The sequence below is a fragment of the Agelaius phoeniceus genome, chromosome 11 (genome assembly GCF_051311805.1).
Source record: "Agelaius phoeniceus isolate bAgePho1 chromosome 11, bAgePho1.hap1, whole genome shotgun sequence".
In the NCBI taxonomy this organism is placed as follows: Eukaryota; Metazoa; Chordata; class Aves; order Passeriformes; family Icteridae; genus Agelaius; species Agelaius phoeniceus.
In genome coordinates, this window is record NC_135275.1 from 8,024,541 (window position 1) to 8,043,038 (window position 18,498).

Below are 18,498 nucleotides of genomic sequence, written 5' to 3' on the forward strand. Positions count from 1 at the left end.
AGCGGGGCGGGCAGGCAGCGCAGGCAGCGGGGCGGAGCGGCAGCGGGGCCGGCACGGCCGCCATGCGCCGCTGAGGGCGCCGGCCGGGCCTCGCCATGGGGGCGCCGCCGCCCAACGGCAGCCTCGGCCTCACCGCCGGCACCCCGCGGCCCGCAGGGGCGCCGGGGCCCGGGGACCGCGGCTGCGAGAACGGCGCCCTCATGGACAGATTCGGCATCTTCCTGCAGGGGCTCCTGGGCGTCGTGGCCTTCAGCACCCTCATGCGTGAGTGGCGGGGCCGCGGCCTCCGGCCTGGCGGGGAGCGGGGGGCGGCCCGAGGACGGGTCGGGCTCGGTAGCGGTGCCGCGGCCGCGCTGCCCCGAGGCCGTCCCGGGAAGGCCCCGGCTGTCCCGGGCTCCCGGCCGGGGAGGGCTCGGAAGGGCCGCGGCGGCCTCGGGGGCGCAGCCGCCGGCGGCGCTTTGTGGGTGCCGGGTGAGCCGGAGCGGGGCCGTGCGGGGAGGCCTCAGAGGCGGTGGCTCGGGTCCTTTCGCTTTCCCAAACTTGCTTTCCCAGTGCTCGTACCCGTGCTGGTAGAATTGATTGGGTGGGTGTGTCTTCTGCTTGGGATTCTGCCAGCAGGAGGAGGCGGTGTGTGCGGGGAACCGCTCGGGTTTGGGATGTACACAAGTCACGGGTTTGGCTGATCAGTTTTGCTGCAGGTGCGCCTACCCTGTCATGTCACCAGCAGCAAAGTCATGCTTGTTTCGGTCTGCCTCGCTTCCTTGGAGGGCCATTCCTGGGAGCTGGAGCAGCCCCAGAGCTGTGTGGCCGCTGGCAGAGCTCGGCTGGTGGGCAGGACTCCTGCCACTGCTCTCTGATTGTGGTGGAAAGGCAGGGAAGGTCTCTGGTGGCTCTGCCGCGTGGTGAGGGAGTCACAACAACCTGAAACAATTCTGGGGGGATTGTCTCTATCCCCTGGTCCAGTTAGTATCCTGTGGGTGGAGGAGTGGAAAAGAAGCCCAGTGTCATTACTCAGCTGACTGTGACCTTGCTGGTAGCAAAAAGTGGGAGAGGAAAAAGAGAACATCAGGGACATGTGTTATAGTTTGATCTAAGGACGAAGATCCTGTTTACATTAGAATTGCGCTGATGCCTTTTCGTGCTGCTGTCATACCATTGTGGTTAACTCAGACGTTTGCTACCATGTTACATTTGCATGCCTTAGTGTTCAGTCGCTATTGACAATTACATTGCTCTTCTAAAAGCTATGGGTATAGCTGTCATCCTGTGGCTGAAGGGCAGCAGTAATCAGCAGTGTAACATTTGGTCAGTGACAGCAGCCTCAAAATTAGAAGTTTTAGCAGTTTCTGAACAGAAGTACCTCTGTGTAAGAAGGTGATGAGTACACAGTGTTGGTTTTAGATTTAAGGGATACAAATAGGTAATTTTTATGGATTGTGCATCAAAAGAAGAACTACAGACATTAGTTGTCAGGATGGTATATTTTTTTCTGGAAATAGTATTTTTATGTATATTATAGTAATACTGGTCTAAGTGATGACAAGAAAAAGTGCCTATAAAAAGCAGGGACTAGAAAAATGAAAACCTTGTTGCTGGCTGCACTTTCTGACTTGGGTTAGGAACTGTTAAACCATGAACTGGGAGGAGACTGTTGGTGCAGTTGTGGCAGAAGGGAGTGGAAGGCAGCCAGTCCTCACAACATACTGCTGAGAGAGGAGTCTGTGTCCAAAGCAGACTAGAGCAAAAACATAGCAACTTATCATTCTTAAAAGTGCATATATTCAAAAACAGGACAGGTTTGTTTGTCCCACCTTTGCCAGCTACATTCTCTTCCACAGTGTTTTGTGCCTCTCCCTGAGCAGGAGGAGAAGCTGGTGAGCCTGTTACACTGGTACAAGAGCAGCTCTCTCTCTGTTAAGGGCTGTTTTGTGCAAAAATTCTATTTGTCTGATAGCTGTTTCTGCATGTTTCTATTCACTAGCATCATAAAGTCACCCCAGGACACCTCTTTAAGTCATGTGCAAAACACCTTGTGTGTTGTTCCAAACCCTTTAAAGTTTCCTCAACAAATAGGGCTTTTTGTGACAGGCAAGATGTGACAGAAAAGCAGGAACTTGTGGCTGAGCATGAAGGGAGAGTGTGACCTCAGCAAACATCTGGGCACCTGCACAGCTGTTCCTGTCCCAGGCTGCTGGGGCAGGAGGGGTGGCACAGCTGCTGCAGCTCTATCCCAGGACTGGTTGCATTTCAGCTGGAGTAGCTCTGGAGCTGTCTGGCACAGAGGGAGAAACAAGTGGCTGTAGGCAGGGGCTGCTTGAGATTTGTGACTGCAGTCAGGCCCCTTTGGAACAGCAGTAATTCTCTGTGTGCAGCTGTATCATTTCTCCAGCTCTTGCCTTACTGGTCTGGTATTTAAATTTAATAAGGAGGAAGTCACTTGTCTTTTGTCTTCTTTTTTTTTTTGAAAGGAAGCACTAGAAGAAGATGTTCTAATATTTCAGTTGTGATTAATGGTACTGAGCCCTCTGTAGTAAAAGAAATTAAAGTAATGGCACCAGAGATACATTGCACAATTGCTCTTTATGCACAGAAACTGTCTTTCTTTGAAAAATATTTGATTTGACGTGTAAAGAGTAAGAAATTTTGGTAAGTGGCTTAATCAAAGGCTGACCCAGATGTGCCCTTTTCTAGACAAATTTTACCATGCTTGCATTCAGTGGAAAAAAGAAAATATTTTTAAATGTAAGCTGTAAGAGAAGAAGGACCTTTTCTGTGCCTCACTGCTGGATGTTCATCTACAAAGGACTGAAAGGCTGTTCTGAAAGCAAAATTATTTAAGATCTGACACTCCAGTGTGCCACCTTTTTGTTCATGCCCCTGTTCAGTTGCTGTAAAGCTGTGCTGTCAGCTGACCTGCCAATGATATCATTCAAACTTCATATTTGAAGGGCTAAAATGTGTTAAGTATCAGGTTTTTACTTTGTGGAAAATGTGGTGGCTCTCTGCCAGGGAGAGTGTGGCAGCTGCCCTGCTGTGTCTTTTGAAACTGGTAGGGAAGGCTTTTACAAACCCAGGCACATTGCAGCCTACCTTGTGTGTTCCCACTGCTGAATGGGCACAACCAACAGGTGACAGCAATGGTGAATTTATCACTTTCAACTGACAAAATGTTCATTTGGCATTAATTCCTAGGTTTCCTTTACCTTGTAGCCTTTGACTCCCTGTTCTGACACACAGGGAATGAGGATCAGTTTTACCCACTCACCCCACCTTACCTCTTAAATGAATGACTTCCTTCTAGGTTTTTCCAGATTCAAATATAACCTGTCACAACCCCTAACCTTTTTCTTGTGGAAGGTGCTTTAGCTAGTGATCATCTATCTCGAGTTTATATGGGAGCTTCCCCATCTCCCTTTAAAAGAGTTGAAGTTTGCATGTGGTTTTTATTGTTTTAAGTTAAGGCCACACGAATTCACTCCTTAGTGTCTCTGATTCCAGGTTGTACCCTGCTGTTTTTGATGTGAAGCATGTGCAGGGAGGTCCTTTTCTGATGCCTGAACCAGTAGTGAATTTACTCAATACTATCAGAGCCCACCTGTTGTGTTTAATTAGTATGAATTACTTTTATGGCTCAGCTGTGAGGCTAAAGATGTGTGAAACAGTTTCACCAAGATGCTACAGAGGTTCCAGCACAGGAAAAGCTGAACTGGAGTTGGGTGTGACAACTTCTCTTGGGTCTCTTCTGACCACAGGCTCTCACTCCCTATCCAAGGGAACTAACTGGTGAAAAACCACCTCATTTTGGCAAGTCTGCTTGCACTGGCAGCCCTCTTGGACTCTGGTCACTGACTCTCAAACCTGTTAGCCTGATGGTTTTTAGTGTATTGCTTGGTTTTGTTCTTGTTCCTCCTGCCTTCCATATGGATTTGTTTTTCACCCTGGTTTGTTTGAGCCAAGCCACTTCATAACAGGAAGTCTTAATGAGTTTCCCTTGATGGAAGAAATGCATGTTTATGCTACAGGTCACTAAGCCAAAGGTAATATTTTTCCAAAGTTTGCTGCTGTCATATTTGTATCTTATTTCACAGGATCTTGATTTAAAATGATAGCTTTGCTCCTGAGGTGTTTGAGGTTGTTTGGTGCAATATTTGTGTTTATTTCCTGATGCCACAAAGCAGGTTTTAAATACTTTAGGATAATACCATGTGTTCTGTCTGTAATTACAAGCATCTTCTGAGCATTGTGTAGTTGGGCTTTTGTTGGTAGTGCATGATAAGAGAGGGATGTTAGCACAGTGTTCTCATACATGTATGACGTTAGATGGAGGGTTAAATAACTCCATTTTTATTACCCAAACCTGGGAAAGGCATGGGGGAAAGGCCACTGCCCATCCCCTTACCCTGTCTGACAAACTATTTAAAGTAGTTTATTTACTAAGCTTGTTTGCCAGAAGATAGGTACCTTATCAGAGTGTGGCAGTGTTTGTTTTGGGCTACTTAGGAATGGCTGAGAAATCAGATGTGAGTTGTATGATGAATTATTGAAATACAGGAGTCAATTGGTGCTCTGTAGGTAGAAGGTTTGTGTCTGTCTGTGAGGAAAATACAAATATGCTGTAAAGGAGACCAGAGTGTGGGAGTCTGTTCCTTTCTTGTGGCCTTGTTATAGTTTGCACTCAGGCTGAGAAGGGTTTACAAAAGTGGAATGACTGGATACAGGTGCAGTGAATAACCCAGTAGGTGGGTTTGCTGTTGAGTCACAGATGAAACAAAAAGAAACCATTCCAATAAAAGATACTATATATTTTAAGGTGCTCTCTTTGCTTACAGGACCTTAAAGGAAATACCTTAAAAACTACATCCTTAATGCCAGCGAACTTTACAGCAAGGTTTTCCCACTTAAAAAGCTGTCCAAGGAGAAGGAATGCTTTCTCACATAATAAGCCAACTTAGTAGGTAATTCAGTAGAATTTGAAATGCCTTAGCAAAAATGTGCTTTTCAGAGGAATTATTTCATATTTACATGAAGGTAAAGGAGTAATTTTATGGGAATAATGTTCTGGCGAGAAGGAATTAAAGGTAATTCCAGTTGCCTTTAAGAAAAAAGCATAAAATAAGCTAATGGGTACAAAAGGTCTAAACCATATGATTTAGTTGTTTTCTATAGCAATTTTCTTTCTGCTTGAGCAGGCTTAGAAAATATGAAAATTTGATAGCCTGTAACATCAGCAGTGGAATACAGACCTCTGAGTAACAGCAGCTAGCTTATTATGCATGGCATTTCCTGAGATGCTGGGCAGAGGCCTGCTAGCTTTATTAATAAAAGCATTTCTTCAAAAGATTATATATTATTCTGACTTGCTAATACTGCATCCTTGAATGTATTTGCTCTGAGTGATGCAGTTAATGTTCACATGAATTCCTGAGGACCTCTCAGCAGGGTCCTTTTTGTGTCCAATATTAAAACTTGTCTCAAAAGTGTCAAATCACAAATGGGAGCTTTCCTAGTTGTGAAAATACAAGCAGCATTGTGCTTGCACACCGCAGGCACGGTGCAAAATGCACTTTATTCATTCTTCTAGAGCTCTCACAAGTGCAGGCTCCTTGTGGCTTCTCGGGGCCTTTTGGGTCGCTGTGACCCCGAGATTGTTACAAGTCCCTTTTCCCAGCCCGAGCGCTTGAAGAATGAGTCAGAGCTCTTCAGTTCTTGGTCAAAGGCTGTTTGTTGTTTCTTATCTATAAAAAATTTTTCTCCTGCCCTGCCGAGGTTCATCCAGCAGGACAGTTCCAGGCACTCTGCCTGCCCCCGGGGCAGGGTTATGTCTTTATACTAAAAACTACATATACAATGTTTGCAATAACTTCCCAATGCCTATCACCTCTACTAGACAGTGAGCTTCTACTCTAAACCAATCTCTAAGTGCCAACATCACAGCAGAAGATGGAGGCCAAGAAGAAGAAGGAGAAAGCCTGGACATGCCCAGTTCCCTCCATCTTGCCTCCTGAACCCCCATACCAAAAACCCTAAAATCTACTTTTCCACCCCGTGATAACTTCACTATCATTCTACCTAGACTGTTGTGGCTTGCTGATCTTCATCTAAGGTTGGTAATTTGCTCCACGAGTCATAATCCACAGGTGTTTTGGGCCCTGTGCTACGGTTTCTGAGCCCCCTGGCAGGAGTTCTGGCCGTCCTGAACAGTCAGAGGGATGTTCTGGGTTCCCACCGTGGCTTGCCAGGTAAATGCAGAGCTGGCATTGCAATGTGTGCTTGGAAAGAGTTGAAGGAGCACTCTGGGGTACCGCAGCAGTGGGGATGGTCCCTCTGCAGGTAAAGGAGCACTGGCAAGTTGTGCTCTTGAACTGTGCTAAAAGGCGACGTTCGGGAGAGCGTTTTTCGGAAGTAGGACGTGCCCAAAGCTGCCCGGGGAGCAGCGGGACTGGCGGGTGTCGGGGTCGGGGCAGGACCCTGGACAGCGCCGGGTTCGGGGCCCGGCCGGGGCCGCTGCCCCTGAGCCGCCGTGCGCGGGGCTCGGCCCGGACAGGGCTGAGGCTGCTCCTCCCGGCTGGCTGCGGGCCAGGCAGGAAACAGCACGGCGTGATGGCTGGAGAAATAAATGTGTGTTAGTCTCTTCCTCCTTCGGGCCCGTGCCCTGGCAATCAGTGACGATCGGTATCGCGGGGCTCTTGGTGTGTAGGTTAAGTGTCTGCTTGTGGCTGCAGGACTCGGAGAAGCCTTGTGAGGTCCCTTTGGTCAGGGCCAAGGAAATTGTGCCTTACAATGATCCAGTGTTTCCCTATCCCCAGATGGTGAGGTATCGCTTGCAGCCATGTAGCATTGCTGCTGCTTGTTTGCTTTAAATAAATCATCAGCCCTTCCAGTGCCTCTGTACATCCCGAGCTGAGTTTGAGACAAATAGGAGAGATGCACTATGAGCTGTAGCAGAAAGAAGAAATCCAACCCTGACTGAATTAGCAAAGTAAATTACTTTCTTTTGCCATACTAATATTGTATTACTATTTAACAGGAAAAATCTGTGTGGAATAAGTTCTGTCCATTGTGAACTCTCCGGAAAAAGGCACATCTTGCTGACAAATTTCATGCTGTGCAAAAGCATGTAATAATAGGGTTGGAAAATGATCCTTTTTAAGTGAAGGAAATACCTGCTTTTTTATTAAAGCTGCTTTCAAGATGTCCAATTCTTAGTTGCCATAGATTGTAATAGCACTTTATTGGTCCTCATGCCCTGATCATGTCAGGTTATTAATATTTTAGTGTCACTAACTATCCTTGAAACACCATGCCAGTAAAAGTTAAGACAAGGAAAATAAGGCACCAATTTAGACAAATAATCTGCAATCTCTAAGTCTCTTTTCGTTAGGTCTGATGCCCTACTTTGTCCTGCTGACTCAGAAAGTGTTACATTTTCTTATTACTCAGCCTGATTGCTGGCTGTAGTTGTAGGCCCCATAATAAGATTGTTCTAAGTATAATTACACATGTCATTCACATTATGAAATGTTTAGGAAAAAGGATAAGTTATGTTGACATTTGTAAACTGTTAAAATGATAAATTATCCAGGAACTCTGAAGCTGTGTTTAATTAGGATGAACTTCTGGACTGTTAGCTAGACTGGTGTTTAACTCTAAAGTGCATAGTGAATGTCTCCTGACTGGTGTTTTATAATTAAATCTGTAAGGAGCTGATTTGCACAGACACACAGGCTGCAGTTTTGCATTCTGTGGTGATATTAATTTCATGGTTAATGAAGTTTGCATTCTTAAAGTGGTATTTAACAAGGTCTTATCTGTGTGGATTTTGTTGATGAAGTGAAAAATCAGGTCTGCTTCCTCATGCCTGCTGGTAGGAAATGCTTTGCACTCTCAAAGATTTCTTGATCTCAGCAAAATTTATTCCCTGTGAAACTCAGTTTGTTAAATCTCTGGCAGACTGAACACAAGCTCAGGGCTTGCATGAGTCTGCCTTTGCAGGCAGTGTGGTGTGGACATGAGGTTTTAGGGTTTACTCAGGGATAATTAAACCTATTCACAGTGATGGTCATGATACTGAAGACCTGCTTTTCTGCCACTTACCCTCAATCACACATTTTATATCTATTTGTTGTCATAACCTCATACATATGTTGTCATATGTAAGGAAGGTTGAGAATGAAAATGAGCTAAAATGAATTTACAGTTCAAATTCCTCAGAGCTCAGTGTTCAAGGTTCAGATTCATAGTTCCAGGTGTGAGTTACTTTACAGACATGCAGGGCTACAGCAGGGGAAAGTCGTGTCAAGGAAGTTACTAAAGTTACTTGGTTTTTTTCTGGGTTTTACGGTGTTTTTTCCTCTAAACGTTGCACTTTTTTAAAATAATAAGCAAATATTGTTTTTTAATTTGATATGTTTTGTTGTGGTTTTGGTCATTTTGTCTTCTGTGACATTTTTGGCTACCCCAGGTTCTAAGGCCAAGCATTCCTCCTCCTCTCTTGGTGATTGATGTATGTGGGCTTGCCTGAGAGAAAAGGAGAACGGTGCCACAGTTCCTTATTTTCTCTGGTGGTGGGGCAGTACCAAGCTCAGGGGCAGCTGCTCTGGGAGCTGCAGGGTGCTCAGGAGGTGAAGATTTGTGACAAGGAGTTTGTTTGGGTGCTGCTGCTGTTGGAGAGGTTTCTCCATTGCTCCACTGAGCCTGTGAAAGGGATGAACCCATGGAAGTAAATACAAGTAAGGTTCACCACAGCAATCTTGGACAGTCTAGGCAGTCCCTTTGAGAAAGTTCTTTACTTACAGAAGCAACCTTTGCTTGCTTTTTCTTGTTTCACTGTGATAATTTTTATTTCTGTTTCTCAAAAATGCAGGATTTTTCCGTGGAACAAAAATTACTTTTAAATTACAAGCAGCTATTCACAACTACCAGCATATATCCTCTGTCTCTCATAATTTCTGAAGATACTATGCTCTAAAATTTTAATGCCATTTTAGAATAATTGCCTTTACTTCCTTCCTGGTACTTGAGAAGCTGCTATTCAGTATCTTCCAGCACATCCTCCTTGCTTTGAAGCAGGTGGTGTGACCAACAGCCTACATTATTTTATATACATAGGACTTAAATGCTTTCTTTGGAAGGTAATTGTAATGTTAGAAGACAAAATAGTCTAAGGAGCTTTAAAATTATGGGGGGGGAAGTCCTACCCTCCTCCATCTAATCTTAAAACCTTGAGTTACTTATGGCAAATGTTTTCAGTGCTGGCATTAGGTTTTGATGTAGTTAAGAAATAAGAAGCCTTTTGCAGGTGGAAATCGTTACATGATTTCAGCCTGATTTCATAAATTTCATTTATGAAGTGTATACCTAGTTGTTAGATACATTATATCAAAGAAGTCTCCATAATTGGCCTCTGACTCTCCTTTCATGGTATTTGATCATGTGTAAAGAGAATATATGAAAGCAGGTTGTGTATCTTTTGTTCTCTTTAAAACAGTTGGTGTAGTATGAAATGTCTGTCTTGCAAATCAATGCTCTGGTAGTTCCAGCCTAGAAAGACTGAATCTGGTAAGGAAAGCTCTTTAGAATTTAAATGGCCTCTGAACATACAGTTTACATCTACCTTTGGCCTCCTTGATTTAACATATTTGCTGTGTTATCATTTTTTACAAAGTTTTTACAGTTTTCCTTTTACATCTTTTTTGTATCTGAACTTACATTTCAGGTTTGCTTTCTGCTTTTAAAACTGTTACAGTTTCTGCCTTGCTGAATATTTTAATGAATGGTGATTGAGTTTGGAGCTGTGCTGTGGCAGTTCTGCCCGTTCCCAAGAGCTGATTTAAAACAAGCAGCTTGAATGACTTTAAGTTCATTGATACCTGTTGTCATACTAATAATGTTCAGAAAGCTTCATGTATTATTGAGTGATCTTGTGAATGCTGTATGTGAAAATGGTGTTGTGAATCGTAAATTGCTGCTTAGTGCACATTAATATGGATTGATTCTATTTGTCTTGTGCTAAATAATTCATGTTTCCCAAATGGTTCTGATTTCTAACACAGAAAAAAATCCACTTGAACACAGCAGACTGTATTTTTCAGTCTTCACTGGGTGCTTGCATAGCATGGCAGGAATGGCACAGCTGTTTTTCTAGCAACCTTTCTTTTTCACTTGGCAGTTGTTTAATGATACCTGCTTCAGAATATAAAAGTGTTTGCAGGAGGGATCTATATCAACTTTCCAATGCCAATCTCACAGGCATTTTCACGGGAAGCTTAGATTTGCTTTGCTTTAACTATCTCATACCTGTTGAAGAAACAGAATAGCAAATGCATCTCTCTGAATGTGCTGGGAAACTGATTTATTATAACTTCCAAACAGAGCACACCTTGACCCAACAGTGCTGTGTATGCTAAATGCAAAGATAACAAATGCCTGTCTCTTAAGACTGAATCGTGGCTTTTAACTTTATTATTTGGATAAATATTTCCTAAGCTACTTGTGCTGTTTACCTTAGAGTTCTTAAAGCAGTTACTTGCATCCCTTTCTTTTTAGTATTGCCATGGCTTTTGGGAGCTGAGGGCTGGATGCTTCTGTTTACAGGGTGTGTTGTAGATGCATTTTATGACTTCTAAAGTGCCTCCCTCTCTGGGGAGACAGCAAATAGGTTAGTAATCAAAAGTGTGAAGTTGTGTGCAATTCTCCCTCTGCTGAGTTAGTTTAGTTGTTTTAAAAGTAAGCTTTACCTTTAAGAAAAAGGAAAAAAGCCCCATGACAATGGCTGTTGATGTGGAGTGTCTGGGCTGCTGGCTCTGCCAAGATGTATTTGTTTCCTTTATTGACAGCCAAGTTAATGCATCTGTCAGGGCCACACAGTCATGTGCTACCAGGATGCACGAGATCAGTCTTGCTGAAATTGTCTTAGGCTGAGTTGTATGCAGGTAATATGATTTATTTGTGTCTCCCACAGCCAATCTATACAAGATAAGGATTTAGGAAAAATTTTTTGGAGCCTAAAGTGCATACATGTTAGGGGGAAAAAACTCACCAGCCTCATGTAATGCATTTGGCTGCCTTTCCTGAAGCAGCAGAATCATCTGATTTATTCCAAAGCTCAGACTGCAGTATTTAGAGTTCTTTTCCTGATAAAGATTTGTCCTCTCCTCCCCTGCACTGTGAAGGGGAGCTTTACTTTGTGATAGCCATTCCCTGCAGAATGACTATAAAGTTTTAGCTCTCACTAAACCTTTGAAGGGAGAAAATTTACAGGTAGGTTTTTAGCTGGCTGTGGAAGCAGGTAGGAAGCAAATGCTTTTACACAGGTAACTTTCAGTTACTGTATTTCACCAGCATTTATCTAGCAAGCACTTCTGCCCGTTTGATAAATAATGTGAAATCCAGAGCTGGCACCTTGTTTTCAGTCATCTCATGTCATCTGTGTTGAGACAAAAGAGCCCAGGTCATGAGATAGCTGGGCTCGATGGATGCTTGGCACTGATGTCTTTAACTTTGCAGTAAAACAGAGCCCCTTGTTCTCTGCTCTGACAGAAGTTCCAGTCAGGCTCACAAAGGTTTTGCTGCCTTATCACAACGTTATTGTCACTGCTGGCAGTGGAACAGAGACTGAGATAAGATCTGTGGTTTGCAGGTACCTCGTGGCTGTCCAGGCACTGCATCTCTAGTGTGACAGTGTCCCTGAATTACCAACTGGCTGGGTCATTAAACTTTATTGTGTCCAGCTTTCTATAAAGTTTCTCCCTGGGTGACCTTCTTTAATGGACCAGTTCTTAATTACACTACAGAATCATTAAGGCCAAGGGCACAGTGGGATTAAGAAAGGGGTTGGATTCTTGCATGGCTAATGTTTTCTCTCTTGCAGAAGTTTGAAAAATCCTTTTTGCTGGGCAGCAGAGCTGGGGGCTCATGCACTTTGTAGGATGTCAGTCTAATACTGATTAGAACAAAATTTTCCCTTGAGTGAATTATTCCATAACTTTTTTCATCATGAAGAAACCATGGTTCCTGGTGTGTTTCTCTAATGCAGCAATATCACTGAAATCAGTTCTAATCCAATATAATTTCTGCTTTAGTACCGTGGGTGTCTCATGTGTGGAGAAGTCTGTGTCCTTAAGCCAAAATATTATGTAGAATTCTGGGGCTCTTATGCAGGGAAATGAGCAGCAGGCTTAGGGTGTCCTGCATTTGAGCATGTAGCTGATGGGACATAGGAGTGGAAGGAAGAATTTGCAGTAGGGCAAAAACTGAATTGCCAAGAGCATTGTGCATTTTGGGGCTGGGGAAATGGCACTGGTTCTTTTGGTGCTTATTGCAATCACATTTATTGCCTCTTTTAAAACAAATACAGAGAAAATTCCTTTTTTTTTTTAACTCTGAGTATGGGGAGATGCTGAGCTCATAGGAGTCACAAAAGCTTTTGGCAATTGAGTGATATATGGTTTACACACCTATATCTTTTGTAAAGCATCATTGTAGGCTATTCTCGTTGGACATGTTGTTTCTTGCACAGTTAATTCTAAAAAGAAAAATTCTATTTTGGGGAAATCTTTTATGTAATCTCATGTAATTATTTATTCTCACTATGCTGCTACCAAGAAAATAATGGGAAAGGAACAAAGTGAAATAGCAAGACAAGCCTCTTAAAGGCTTTGCTTTAATAGTAAAGGGAAGTAAGTGCAAATTAATAAAAAAATCACAAATAATATGAAATTCATTGGTAGTTGTCATTCCATAGCGAATTTTCAGGACTTACTAGTGTGCATATGCTTGTTCAGAACAGACATGGTTCCACTGTTGTGGGAGAAGTGTTGATACTAACAAGTAGAACAGTGTTTTTCAAAGTCTTCCCAAAAAGAGTTTTAAAAAATAAAAATCTGGCCTGTGTATGTAGTTGACTTTACAAGTTTTTTACAAGGTTAGAAAGTGCAGGTTCGGATTTGTGAGGCATATGATCTGATAACCAAATGTTCTGGAAATAATGCCATTCTTGGAGAGTGGTCATCTGAAAATCTGCATCAGATTCCAAGCTTGGGTGCTACTGCTCGGTGTAACTTCAGTGTTATTCCACACACAGTGAGCAAACACTTGTACAGGAAACTTGTAATCCTTGTCAGGAATGTGGAATCCTGTGAAGCAATACCAAAGTAGCCTGCAGATCCCAGCAGTCTTGCACTGTGAGGGCTGTGTTGGAGGATCTGTCTGGTGGCAAACCTGTTACTTGGGAAGCTCACACTGCAGCAGATTTCTCAGTGTGAGATTCTGTCCCTCCACATATGTGTGTGTGTGTGTGATTTTCAGTTAGCCATACTTTAGTCCTTTGATAATTGGTTCAAATCTTGGAACTTTTCAAGTGTCAGATCACAGAAAAATGTGTTCTAGACTTTAATACCAATTTTTTTTGGAAGGGACTCCAAATGTCACCTGCTCCCACCCCCTGCTCAGGGCAGGGCTGGCCCAGCCCCCTTGCTTGGAGCATTGTCCAGGGTAATTTTCAAGCTCTGTCAGACTGCAGTCGCTGCATGTTCTTGGGACAACTTGTTGCAGAATTTAATTGGCCTCGCTGGAAATTTTTTTACTTCTTTCACCCTGGAATTTCCCTGGCTCCAGCTTGTGGCTGTTTCCTGTGAGAAAGGTCCAGTCCTGCCCCAGCTGAAAGTGCCCACGCATGTGAGGAAATGTGAATGTGGTGTGCAAATGTGATCCTCACCAACCTTTCCTCCTTTTCTCTTTGGCCAGCTCAGCTGTTGCTCTGCTGAGGTCTGATGGCAGAAATGTGTAGGAGATTTATGAAATGTATCAGTCACATGCTTTGGCTGTGACCCATCTTTGAAAAAGTTTTGAGAAGCACTGGAAACACAGGTGACATTCCTCAGAAGAGCAGTGTTGTCACAGTGCAGCTGCAGAGGACATTGAACATGTTGGGTTTTTTTTTTTTTTTTTTTCTTCAAATTAATGAGCTAGAGAAATCTTTGATCTTTACTGGGGTCATAAAGATTCTTAATGAGAACTGCCAGAACCTGCATCTAAGAAATGCAGTAGTGCATGATACATAGAAACATTTCAAAGGTGTGAGATGAGCCAGGTTTGTGCTGCTACAAGAGCAGCCATCCAGAAACTAAGAGTTCTTGAATCGTATTGAAGTTACTTCACATCAGCAAAATAGTTCCTGTGGGACTTCTTGAGAATATGAAGGAGAGAAAGAAAGGCTGGATTTCAAGTGTTGCTTTGCGTATTGACAACTTGGAGAGGTTTTATTTCATTTCTTGTCTCTGTTCTGGCTGTTATTTTTCCCTATGAGTCTTCCGAAATTCTGATTGCCAAACTCCCACATTAAAGTAAGTGTTAGAAACCCTTCCACAGTACTCTGGCATTAATTATTCCTAGAATTTCAATGAAGTGGGAAGACAATTCAATGAACTTGAATTTTGCATTAGTAATACTGTGTCTTATATGCTTATCTATTATCTGTCCATCTGGCAACTCACATGCTTGTTGGCAGAAGTGCTTTTATTTCCTTTCCTGAAAAATTCTGGCACTGAATGTGTAAACAAGCAGCCCTTCTTTCTTCCTTTATAATTCAGCATGAGCTTGTGCCCGTTATTAGTTAATGAATGTGAACTGTGCAGGATGGCTGCCGGTGCGAGCGCGGCTCCGCGCTGAGCAGATGGAGCAGCGGCGCGTCCTCGCCGGCAGATTGAGATCCATCTGTCAGCTGACACTCACAGCCAGCCCCAGCCTGTGCTCAGACTGCCAGGAGGGGCTGGGGCTGGGAGCAGCAATCCTGGCTGCTTTTGGCCGAGCACAAGGGGCCAAATCACTTTCCCCTCCCCACTTTGATAGGTGCTGAAAGTGCAGGAAAGATTCTGTAAAAAGTGTGTGCTGGCTTTTGGTTCTAAAATTAATGTATTACTGGCGAGCCTGCTGAGGACCCTGAGCTTACCAGTGTGGTTCTCTGCAGCCTGTGGGGTTTTTGCTCAGTTTAGTTACTGGGAAGCTCAAATTCTGCATCGGGGTGTGTTGAGATGTACCTGGCAATGTCTGCAGCTGTCAGAACACCTGATGCTCACAGACACTGCTGCAAGGGGCTGGGCAAACAGAACCTCCTGTGCACAGGTACATATTCATCAGGTTGCACCTCCTCAAGATTTTACTCATTACATTTTTGTGGTACAGTCAACCAGTCAGCATTCCAAAAACACAGCTGCAGAGGCTTCCAAGCTTGCTCTCCTGTTTAATGTGAACTCAAATGAAATGTGTTTCTAGAACTGGCCAGAGAAACACAGACCTTATCCAGGCTGTTCTCAGTACAGATAAAATCTGAAATGCTGTTAGTGGAATTGCTTTTGAATATCCTCTTCCAAAATGAATTTTTGTGAATTTTTAAAAGAAATTAATGGATCCAGGGGCAATGCACAACTTCATAGCAATAATAGAATTCAGGGGTGGAACTCACCCCTGCCCAAAGCATGCACACCATAGCAGTTTATTGCCATTTTGTCTACACAAAAGCATCTTGCACTAACTCCACAGTAAGTTGAAACTTCTGTTTCTTGCATTTGTTTTGTGATGCTTTGTGGCTTCCTGTTGTTACACAAAAGTGCCACTAATTAAAGTACTCCATAGTGTGACTGGGAGGACTTGTCATAAATAACAAACTGGTTAACTTGGCTGAGTGTTGCTCATTTTTAACAGAAGTTTTCTATTTATGTCATGCTGTTCACAGGGAAAACTGCTGGTAAATGTTGCTATTACAACTTTATCTTTGGTGTAAATGTACAGTCTTTTTGTCTTGTCACTTTTTAGCTTCTCGTGGGGGTGAAACAGTTTCTGCTGTCAGAAGCAGTGACAGTGAGGTGACAGGTTGGCAGCTTGGTGTTCCCTGAAAGTGCTGCCCCTCCACTTTGGAGGTGATTTATTTCATTGTTTTATGAGGACAGTTGACTTTGGGGGAAATTGCTTTACTTGTGAAAAAGTTATGATTGGTTCAGAAACCAGAATGTGGTTTAAAGGCTTGTGAGCTGGGCAAGCATGATGTACACAGAGCATCCTATGTTAAACTGAAATTCATTACTAATACCTGGAGAAGCAGGTTAAAATCCCTGTTGATATTTTGCAATAGACAAACTTACCTACTTGCTTGCCTTTGTGTATAGTTGTCATTATTGTAATACTGATTTCTCATGTTTGTTTCCAGTATGTTAAAATTGTCTGCCTTTCTGTGAAGGGATTATCAGGCTAAAAAACAATCTGTCCTTCTTTCCTTCTGTAATTCAGTTTGCCAACAAAATAGAGGCACGTTGTCAGAGAATGAATTTGTCCTACTGCTGATTCATTTGATTTCATTCTGATATTATGGACTGCCCCAAGTTATGAGAATACTTTCCAATTTGGGTTTGGGTCTCCAGTGAGAGAAAGAAACAGCTCTTTCTAATACCTGCTTTATTGTTGGAAATTAAATTTTCTGGATGGGCAGTCATAAAAGCTCAGGCCAATGGAATGGTGGTCAGATGTGGATTATTGTTTCATGTGAGGGACATTGGCAGTCAGAGAATGGGGCTCTAGGAACTGAGAGCTGACAGAAGTGAGTTTCTCTGAAAATGGATCCTTGGAGTTTGATCTGAAGTGCAGTAGTGAAAGATCCATTTCATCGAATGCTGAAACATTTCTGCAAGTCTGTTTGCTTTCACTTTCTATATTTTTGTTGCTTTGGAAGCTGCTGATTGTCTTCAATTATATTTTTTTTTTTCCCTAGTAAAACGCTTCAGAGAACCAAAGCATGAAAGACGTCCCTGGAGGATATGGTAAGTTTCTGCATGCTTTATTCTTGTTTTCTTCTTGCATGTAGTAGAAATTGAAGGGATGATGTTAGTGTATGATGATTAAAATAAAGGAAAGTGATGACAAGATATTGATAACTGTCAGTGAGGAACCAAAAAAGTTACCAAAATACTCGAGCCAGGCTACCTCCTGTGTGTTTCCTGGGTAGTCATTTCTTACTGAACACTTCCAGAATCTGTAGAGATGTGCATTTAGACATAAAGTTTCAATTTGTGCTTCTTCCTAAAGATGGAAATTTAGAGTAGCCCTTAAGATGCATCTGAACATCTACAGACTTGCATAAGCTCAGAGGAAGGTCTCAGCTGGGCTCAAATAAAGTTCCGTGTTTTCTTGGTATCCTGCTATGTATAAAATAGAGAACAGGATGATAAAAAATACAAGTACATCAACTATAAAAAATGCAATGTATAAAAAGTGTGTTTGTGTTTATTACACTTTAAAAGTTCCTGGATTGAAGCAATGCCAACATAAGCTGTACCAATTTTGAGACTGGTGTGTAAGTGTTAGGCTGCCATTCCACTTGTTCAAGACTTCAGTGGTTTAAATTCCACTCATACAAAGCTGCTTCTCAAAACTAACACTGACCTTTATTTTATTGAAAAAAAAAGTATAAAATCTTTGTGTACTACAGTCAACCTCAGCCTGAAATTCTGACAAGTGCACTGATAGCCCTTAATTTTGAAGCAAAGGATCTTGTTCTGGGACTCAAGTATTGTTATTTATAGCAGAGTGTACTGATTAGATATGGAACTCACTGGCTTCCTGCCTCATCTCCAACACTCAGCTCTCTGTGTCATGCAGTGAATGAAGAGATTGAAGTTCAAGACAGTTATCAGGGAGGGTAGATGAATTCAGGCATAAAATGTCATTTGGATCTGTTGGGGTGTTTAGATCTTTTTAGACATACAAACAACAGGCAAATTGGTTGTTTTTTGAATAATGCAAGCACACTCTTGCCTGCAGAATACTTATTATGATTCTTATGTTTTACATTTAATGAAACATCCACTGAAAGTTGGATGTAAGGGCTGGAATCATTACTGAATCACTGTCTACGTGGGGGTTTATATTTTCCCCTTGAGTAGCAAACTCTTTTTTCTCTGACTTTATCATCTGCTTTGGAGATAATATTGTCAAGGTTGGAACTCTTTTGCAGTGTGTTCTAAGCTCTGCACTGTAGATAAAATTCAGTGAAACCACTTCATGCTTCCAGGTGAAAAATATGCTGGCTTTTAAATGAAATGCTGCAGATAAAGGACTCATTAGTCACCATTAAGTTGTTCGCCTACAAGCACATGATGAGGATTTTATTTTTGTCTGTGCCAGAAGCTTGCTAAAAATGCATAAACATAAAAGGTCCAAAATACCTATCAGGGCTGGGATACTCATTGTTTCCAGGAGGTTATTAAAGACTTAGCCAGAGTTAGTCAGGATTAGCTCTTGGATCATGCATATGATACCAAGAGGATATCCATAGACTTTGTGTTTACAGCGGTAGGTTTCGAGTTAATATGATTTGGGTTATTGTTAGAAAAACCAGGGGCAGAATTTAAAATGAAACATTGTTTAAAAAGAACTAAATACTATGATACTTTTGTCATTCTGGTGTTCTCATTTGGAGAAAAGAATTTAGTAATAGAGATGGAGTTTTAA

The 18,498-nt window shown here is 42.5% G+C and overlaps 1 protein-coding gene across 2 annotated transcripts in view; it reads left to right on the forward strand.

Moving 5' to 3' along the window:
• Window positions 1–18,498, forward strand: part of STIMATE (STIM activating enhancer) — a 34,081-nt gene continuing 15,583 nt past the window's right edge. The window contains exons 1-2 of one of the 2 annotated variants that reach the window (XM_054639840.2): window positions 1–264; window positions 16,760–16,808. In XM_054639840.2, the coding sequence (XP_054495815.1) occupies window positions 96–264; window positions 16,760–16,808 (218 nt within the window). In that variant the 5' untranslated portion in view covers window positions 1–95. The remainder of the gene's footprint in view (window positions 265–16,759; window positions 16,809–18,498) is intronic. The other variant, XM_054639838.2, reaches the window with a different exon arrangement.